At 34.8% G+C, this 9,370-nt stretch overlaps 2 protein-coding genes across 2 annotated transcripts; both read left to right on the forward strand.

The window, feature by feature from the left end:
* The first annotated feature begins 2,956 nt into the window (after nucleotides 1–2,956).
* Nucleotides 2,957–5,038, forward strand: LOC132174481 (expansin-A12-like). Its single transcript, XM_059586130.1, has 3 exons — nucleotides 2,957–3,155; nucleotides 3,713–4,022; nucleotides 4,720–5,038. The coding sequence occupies exons 1-3, from the start codon at nucleotides 2,957–2,959 to the stop codon at nucleotides 5,036–5,038; spliced, it is 828 nt and encodes a 275-aa protein (XP_059442113.1).
* Nucleotides 5,039–6,860: 1,822 nt separating this feature from the next.
* On the forward strand, nucleotides 6,861–8,991 carry LOC132175780 (vicilin-like seed storage protein At2g18540). The gene is made up of 5 exons (XM_059587832.1): nucleotides 6,861–7,482; nucleotides 7,686–7,731; nucleotides 8,194–8,243; nucleotides 8,404–8,445; nucleotides 8,796–8,991. Exons 1-5 carry the CDS (start codon nucleotides 6,884–6,886, stop codon nucleotides 8,974–8,976), a joined length of 918 nt encoding a protein of 305 aa, XP_059443815.1. The 5' UTR covers nucleotides 6,861–6,883; the 3' UTR covers nucleotides 8,977–8,991.
* The last annotated feature ends 379 nt before the right edge of the window (nucleotides 8,992–9,370 follow it).

Consider the following 9,370-nt stretch of genomic DNA (forward strand, 5'->3'; position numbering starts at 1 on the left):
AGCCACCCCTTAATATTTTATTTTTATTTAAATCTAAAATAATATATTTTTATTATTTTTAGTTAGTGAATATGTGTCATATTTGTGGCTTTATAATTTCTTAGCCATAAACTGAATATTCTCATGTCCATTTTAGACTCATATTCCCGATTCAAAGAAGCATCTATTTGAAACAATGGCATTGTTTGCCAATGGCCTGGGCTAGTACTGTACCAAGCCCTCCCTTAATCCAAAAAAAAAAAAATCTTTTCACCTCAAAATTAATCCCAACATCTCTACTTTTTATATCACATCAATCATTTTTTTTTTATTATTCAAATAAAAAAATCACTACAAAACAAATTTTTTACATTTTTCTATATAAAATATATTTTTTCAGTTTTCTCCACAAAACATTTTTACTAAAACTAATCAAACACATATTCCTGAAAAAGTGCTACAGTATCCGTCCAGGACCATTGGCAAACAGGGCAGTGGTTCAATACAATCTGGAGGAAAGAAATGTGGGCCCGAGCCCATCAATCATGCATATATTTTTTAAAAATATTTTGTTGAGTGATTGTCATGTGTATTTGGTATTTTGATTCCATTTTGCCGGACTTTGAGGATAAGATCATTTTCAAGGGAAGAGAAATGATCATGATAAGATCATGATTAGAGATATTTAGTTAAACTAAAATTTATTAGGATTAAATAATTTTAAATTAGGATTATGATTATTTAGTAGTCTTGTCAATTTAAGAGTCATTTTTTTTTTAATCTATTTAAAGAACAGTTATAATTAATGCAAATGAGAGAAAATATTGTGGTATCTTTCCACTCTAAAAGTGGCTATTGAAAGAAGCGTGCAAAAATTATTCATTTACATTTAATTAGAGATAAACAAACAATTTATAAATTCTCTATGTTCTTCCTAAATTTCTTTAAACTTTTCATTAGTGTAATTGTGTAAAGATCTTGAAGTTATTGAATAAGAACTTATATGTAAAATATTTTTATTAAACAAATTAAAATCAGCTTTTTTTCTGATTTTAATGAAGTAGAAGTAGTTCAATCAACTAAAATCACGCCTAATGAAACGAGAGGTCACTAGTTCGAACTTCTTTCCTCCCTCTCGTACCAACATGTTAAAAAAAAAAAAAAACTCTATCAATTATTCCCATAAAAAGAATATTATCATATTGCAGAGAAAATTCTCTTAACGTGGTACAGGGCGATTTCGAAAAAAATTGAAAAATGAAAACGCGTTTTCCCACGTCCTATTAAGTACGGAAAGAAGATATAATTAAAACAAAACAAAGTACGGAAAGAAATTGTGTGTTGTTTGAGGAATGAGGATGACAATTTGGCAAACAAGGACAGAGCAAAAGCTGAAAAGCACGTGATGGCTTGTGCGATCTCTACAAAGTCACCTGTCGGTGATATCGACGCATTTGCCCCCCTTCTGTCGGTCTCACATAAAGATATAGTACACCCCATCGAACGCACTGAACTTCCATGCATTTTCCTTGTTATTATATATTAAATGTGAATTTTGTTATGCACTTGTAGTTCTAATTGGATCTCTCTCCTCTTTAGATTAGATATTCTTTTTTATTTGTTTGTTTACACAAGGTGATATACCTACGTGTAATATATATAGGAGCAAATTTGGGATATTATAAGTACAAGAATCATGACAAAGGAAAAAGAAAAATTCAAGTATACCGATGAAAGTGTCATGATTTGTGGGAATATGAGCATGCCTTTGAGGATCTTAGTTAATGGGTACATGACAACTTTTGATTAAGTTCTCTCATAATTGGGTGGTAAAATAGTTTTAACTTGTAGTTTATTGTGTACGTAGCAGATCATTTGTAATTGTTTGTTTTGAGTCTAGTTTTCATTTGTTTGTTATAAAGAAATGAGTTCTAGTGTGTTTTGTTATTCTGTTTGTTTTGGAATGAAAATCTTATTCATAAAAATAAAAAAAAAATAAAAAAATGAAGTGGGAGGATGCCTCGTTTGAAAACGCTTCTTGAAAATTTTATTTTTATTTTTTTAATAAGAAAACAAATAACTTCAAACATATTCTTATTTTCACCTTTATGTGAATGTCTAAAAGTATTATAATCAAATGAACCCAGAGAATTGGGAGTGGAGTTTGGTATTATTAGTTTGATACATTAATTAGATTATATATTGTAATAAATTTAAGTAAATTTTAGCTTCAATGGTCTAATATCGACATCTTAAATAAAAATACATCTGAAATCCTAAATGTACAATTCCTCTGATCATATCTCCCCGTATATCAATGAACTTTTTTCTCCATTTAACCCCGCAGATGGAGAAAAAGCATGACTCTCTCGAAGATCAGATATTAACACCAATCAAAGTAGCTTACTTTTATTTTATTTTTATTTTTTTGTTCATAGTAGTAAAAAAACACACTAGCGAATGAATTTCATAGCTACGCTTGGAAGTTCATGAGGCAACATAACTAGATTCTAACATGTTACACCATTATAAGTCGACATGATATTATGGTTCGTTTGACAACGTGCGCTTTTTAAGGTACCCAAAACTATTTTTATTTTTATATCACACAACAATTAAAAGGTAGAAAAAATATATTATAAAAAGCGTTGTCAAACAACGCCATACTTTTTCTTTTTTGTACACGAATATTATCTTACTGCATGGTAAGAAAAGAAGCAGGCCGGCTACTGAATGTGGTATTAATTCCTTTCAATTGACCTTCAAATCACCGACGCGCGGGATGGCTTCAAAGTTCAAACACATGACAAACCATCACATGCACTTGCTCTCTCGTTGTCGTCTCAGATCAACACATGCACTTGCTATCAAGAATAACGCGTTCTTTTGAAAAATCTGGTTTTACTTATTTTAAACTAATTTTCTTTTAGAAAGGCCCTATTATAATCACCGGCATGCGCCTTCTTTCCCTCTATAAATGGAGGCTCTTTCTTCAAGAATTCTAAGTGTCTGTTTGTTTGTTTGTTTATTTGAAGAGCAAATGGGGTCTGTTTCTCTATGCCATTTTTTCTTATTCCTTGCCTGTGTCGTTTTGGATGGCATCAACGGTCAAGTTAACGGCTGGCTTAACGGCCACGCAACCTTTTATGGAGCCAACCAAAACCCCACCACTCTTGGTAAGAAGTGATCACATGATCATGGCTTTGCTTTGGGTGTTGATATTTGGAATCTTGGATATCATTATGATCACTTTATATTATATTTGTCTCAAACTTTTAACTTGATATCTTATGAACTTGCATGAATCATGAGTGTTGGTGGGGGCAACTTGATTTGCAATTTTGTGGTGGGTATGTACTTGTTAGTGCAGTTGATTTTTTATACGATTAGCAAACAATACAAAATTAATGGGTTTGAGTTAATGGGTTTGACTCACTTAATTGAATAAGTCGAATTATGGTTGATTTATATAGTTTTAATTACACGATCTTTAGGATTGATAATTTTTTATATAACCCATGAACTTGATATAAACACAACACAAAATTAGCTGGTTATGATTTAGGAGTCTAATCCGTTTAATTAAATGAGTTTATTTAGTGTTAAACTATATAATCTTATACTTATATATTGATACAACTCAAATCTGATACATGAACACAAATTACCACTTATAGTATTTCTCTCTCATGAAATTAACAGGTTATAACTAATATTGCATTGGTTTTATCAGGTGGAGCTTGTGGTTATGATAGTACTGTCCATGCCGGGTTTGGCGTGAACACAGCAGCTGTTAGCAGTGCGCTTTTCAGAGAGGGGGAGGCGTGCGGCAGTTGCTACCAAGTGATGTGCAACTACCGGCTTGACCCAAAGTGGTGCCTCCCCCGCCGTGTTATAACCATTACCGCCACCAATTTCTGCCCTCCTAACAATATTGGAGGGTGGTGCGATCCCCCTCACCAGCACTTTGACATGTCTCTGCCTGCTTTCTTACGCGTTGCACGGCAAGGCAATGAAGGCATTGTTCCTGTCCTCTACAGAAGGTAAAATAAAGAACAACAGCTAATTCAAGCTTCAAATGCCCTCTTTTTAGCCATGCACAGCTAAAGCTCATTGAAAAGGCATATATAATATATTTTGCTCAAGTATTTTATCCATCCATAAATATTTTTCAGTATTTTTTTAATTGCTTTTTTAAAGTACTACAAGAGAGAAGAGATTGTAGCAAAAAGAAAGAATACATAAGCTATAGTGATTGCTTAAAAATAGCTAATCAAAAATCAAAATGTATGTTTCAAAAAAGGAAAATACAAGTTGTTGGACATGATTTTTCCCCAATATTAGCTAAATATACGCAATATAATAGTTACTTGTCATGGTGACACTATTTACTTTCGTCTTTTCTTCTAGAACTTCACATGGATCTCTAGCTTCATTATTTTCTTTTGAAACTTCACATGGATGTACACGTTCACTATTTACTTTCTTTTTTTCTCTGAAACTTCACATGGATCTACAACATAGATCTGCAAGTTTACTATTTACTTTAATCCTTTCTTCTGAAACTTCAAATTGAATTTGCAACTTTACAACTTAGAACTAAAAATTCGGATTTGGCCAAGATCATAAAGTTCTTGGAAATCCTGATAAATTAACATAAAATTAACAAAGAGATTGGTCTGACTATGACTCATATATATATATATATATGTGATTTATTACTATGTTTATGGATTGAAGGGTCTCATGCAAAAGGAGAGGAGGAGTCCGTTTCACATTGAAGGGGCAATCAAATTTCAATATGGTGATGATCTCTAACGTTGGTGGTAGCGGTGACGCGAAGGCCGTATGGATAAGAGGCTCCAGGACAAGAACGTGGATTCCCATGCATAGGAATTGGGGCGCAAATTGGCAGAGCAGCGTCGACGTTCGAGGACAAAGGCTGTCTTTTAAGATCACTTTGGTTGATGGAAAAACCACCGAGTTTTTCAATGTTGTTCCTTCCACGTGGAGCTTTGGCCAGACTTTTTCTTCCCAAAATCAGTTCTCTAGTAACTAGCTGCACCCTGCTGATATTACGAATTAACATGTCCAAGAACAAACTGGTTTTTGATAGTTCAAGGACATTTTTATTACATTCTTTTGGTGAAAATTAATTAGGACAGAATATATGAAAATTATATTAAGTTGCTTCAAATATTTCACTTTTAATTTACAGCTCCAAAATTAGGAGCTAGTGATGCCTGTAATTTCATTTGCATTATAAGTTTAAGAATAATACTTTATTAAATATTTCACATGTGTATAGCCATTGCAATTTCGTGCTCTATTTTTTTTTCCCCTATTTAAATGGGGTGGCCTGGGGGAATGGTACTCCTATGTAATAGGCCAAATTTAGAACTCCACTACCACCATCATCAAGGGTGGTGGTTCAATGGCCCAATAAAATTTTTAAGTGGTTAGGTAAGTACTAGGGTATGGGTTCGAATCTTCATGCCTGATTAGTATAAACCATTTTAGTTCCTATTAATGCCCTGGTGGGGCGAGCGGTTAAGCTATGGCTCGGCTAGTCTTGAGAGTGTGCCTGCCGCCTGCCGTTTTCACTGTTTAGGTCCCTCCTGAACAATCTCCCGTGGGTTGGTATTACTATGGTTATACCCAATTAGAATAGCCACAATTGGTCTCTCCTTCCAACTTTTTTAATTAGGAAAAAAAAAAAAAAGGTTCACAATAGCTGCCAAAAGTTCTTGTCGACCATCATTGGAGTTGCCAAAAATTCATGACAACCGCCATGAAGTTGCTAAAAGTTCATTGCAGTCACCACAAAGATGTTAGAAGTTCATAGCGATTGTCGCGAGATCATAAAAAATTTATAATGGTCACCCTGAGGCTATATTTTCTAATCCAAAATCAAATGCTTTATCTCTTAATAATCTAGAAACTCAAAACAACTCTCAAGGACTTTTCTTTATCCGAACAAATTCCTTTTAACACCACTTGATCCTTCACAGTGGGATTAAAAGCCTAAAGTAAAACCCTTTACATTTGTCTCAATCAACCCTATAATTCGTCCAAAATCCTCAATCAACTAAATTAAAGCTTATAAATAAAATATACCAGTCATAAATCATCACAACCTTCCCATAATATTTCCTTAAAATTAAAATTTCTTAGTCTAGGGCTTAAAATTCTGGGTGTTACTTCGTACTCCATTTAGCAGGCAACACCTGACCAAAGTCTAAGTCTTGCACACGGATTAGACCCCACAGTCTCAACCAAAGCCACGTCCCATCGCCCGATAACACCTAGCCAACCTTGTACGCGGTTCACAGGCCCTCCACACAAGGAGAGACACACAACTCATGCAGGTAAGATTACCATACTTCATCTTTGTTGATAAAACTCTTCTGGCAATCACTCTCTCAAGTTAGATTAAGCATCGAAATCTTTCCTTTATCAATACTAGTCTCTTTGTAGGTGTTCATTGACCAAAATCGACAGTGATCTACTATACTATCAATTTGACTTACATACCCGTATGAGTAATGTTATATAGATTTGCTAAACGTGAGGCAGCTATTAAAATCACTAATAGATCAAAATTTAATAATGATAATCTCAAATTCAATGGTAATTTTAAAAACCACATCATATTTGAATAAACTTTAAAAAGTCTTTAATCTTCTTTATAACATTACTCTACCCAAAGTGGTGGGATGAAAGTCCAAAAGTTTAAATAAGATTGAAGAGGAAACCCGCTATGATGGTCCATGGTTCATCTTTGGGCCTGTCTAGCTCTACAACCCAAGCCCAAGCCCATCTAATCAGAAACCACTATAAATAGCTCTCCACCACTGTTCTTCACATTTCCAATCCCTCGCTCCTCTCAACGCCAAAAACGAAAATGGGCAGAGATCGAAACGTTGCGGTCGCAAGAAAATCAGTAGATGAAGAAGAAGGAGAAGTAGAACAAACCGAAGCTCCGTCTAATAAGAGAAACCATTCCGATTCCGGTTCCGGTTCCGGAGAAGACAGGAGTAAGTCTCGAAGGAAAGCGCGGGAAAGTTCCGAGTCGGAAGAGGAAGAGGATGGGAAAAGGCAGCACCGGAAAAGCGAGAGGAGAAAAAGGAAATCGCGAAGGCGGTACAGTAGCGAAGAGGACTCGGATTCCGAGTCCGAGTACTCTGATTCGGAATCGGAGGAGAGCGGCTCGGATTCGGATTCGGAGTCGGAGAGTGAGAGCGAGGGAGAGAGGAGGAGGAGGAGGAGGAGGAAGAGAAAGGAGAGCAAGCGGAGAGATAGTGGGGAGGAGGAGAGGGATAGGAAGAGGAGGAGGAAGGAGAAGGAGAGGAAGAGGAAGAGGAAAGAGAGACACGAAGAAGAGAGAAAGAGGAAAGAGAAGCTGAAAAAGAAGAAGAAGAAGGAGAAGAAAGAGAAAGGGAAGAAAGGAGCGGTCACGAATTCGTGGGGAAAGTATGGGATTATCAGAGAAACCGATATGTGGCAAGTGCTTTTTTTTTTTCCTTTTCCTTTTTCTTTTGGTTAGGGTTTTTGTTTGGTTCCTGAGAAAATCTAGAAATAGAATGTGCTCTGTTTCCTGTTGAGCAAGATGAGAATCTATTATTATTCACTTCAATTTGTTAATTTCTTGTGAATAAGTCTCTCTTTTTTAACCCTTCACTTATACGATACTTTATACTTTGTAGGAATAAACGGCCAGAGTTCACTGCATGGTTGGCAGAAGTAAAACAGGTGATCCATTTCTCACCATTTCACAATCCTATGGCATGTTGAAGACGTTTTTTTTTTCCTTAGCAGTATTGCCATTGTTGTTGTTCTTATTATTTTCTGTTTAGAATGTGGACATGCAGACTAGACTGACTAGTGACAATTTTTTGTAGGCTGTATTCCTTTAGATGGGTACCATTGGTAGGATGCAGAACTTAATTTCCTTGATGCATACATAAATACACAGACATATATGTGTGTGTGTGTGTGTGTGTTGATACAATTTAAAATTTAATGCTATAATCCTGAATTGTAAGAGCTGACTGCTACTTAATAAATTAGATTTTCAGTAATATGTGTGTAATGCGCATTATTATTTTCATATTAATGTAGCTTAAAGGAACAACTTTACTTCTATCGTTTTCAAATTGCACTTATGGCATGGAGAATTTTTCAATGCAATAATTGTTTGATACTTCTTTGCAGGTGAACATGGAAAGTTTGCCTAATTGGGAAGAGAAGCAGATGTTTAAACAGTAATTGCACAAACTTGTTGATTAGATGTAGTTGACCTTCATAGAAACCTTTTCTTCAATATAATGCAAAATTAATTGTCTTTTTTCTATGTTCCCTTTCTTATGAATTGTGTCAAAACTTTTTGAGTCCTATCAAAATGCGTAATTCTCATTTTTACAGATTCATGGAGGACCACAATACAGCTACGTTTCCTTCCAAAAAGTAAGTTTCTTTGCCTTTAGTTATATAGGTTTCTTGTCTTCCATTGTTTTCATTAGATTATGCTTCTTTATTTAAATAGGCACATAAAACTGGCCCAACAGAGTGGTGAATAACTTGATGAAGTCATTTCTTTATCTAAAACAAACAATGCATACAAAGCTGATGAAGAAAGACTAAATTTAATTTTATGGTAAGAATGAGACAATGAAGATTCAAAGATTTAATTTCCTTTATTTAGTTGATGTTATAAGTCCTTAGTATATTTGACACTCATCTTGGTAGCATTATCATACAATGCATAGAAAGTTTGCAGTATAGATTACTTAATTACTTAATTGTTTGTGCTGCAGGTATTATAACCTGGATGCTTATTACAGACGTCAAATGGAAAAAGACCTGAAAAAAGGTTTCAAGAAGATCGTGCAAAAAGAACGTACTGTATTCAATGATGAAGAACAGCGTCGGTATGTTTCAGTGCATTCTGCATTGTTAGTATTTATCATGAAGATGAAAATAACTTGGCAGCTCTAGTAGTGTTATGATTTGCATTGAAAACTGTTTTTTTCATTTGAATTGATGAAGAAAGGAACAGTTTTTTTCACCATTTCTCAGTTTCCTTGTTGATTGATACAGTTCTTTTCATTGATGTACATCTGTTTTTAGAGCGACTTGTTACTCTGTAGGATCCTTTAAGATTGTAGGATCCTTTGATCAGTTTGGCGCATATCATAGAATCCTTAGATTTGGATGATTGTTTTGGGCCTATTGTCTTTGTTTGTGAGTTTTGGTAGCATTTTAGTTTGTTTTATGCCTGTCATTGTTGGTGTGGGTGTTTTTTGGGCCAATGATGGGGCGTGGTGGTGTGTGTTTGAGGAAATTGACAGGTTTAAGATGTTCTAGGTTGTGGTTCGGTGGTGATTGGTGC

The sequence above is a fragment of the Corylus avellana genome, chromosome ca3 (genome assembly GCF_901000735.1).
Source record: "Corylus avellana chromosome ca3, CavTom2PMs-1.0".
NCBI classification, from domain to species: Eukaryota; Viridiplantae; Streptophyta; class Magnoliopsida; order Fagales; family Betulaceae; genus Corylus; species Corylus avellana.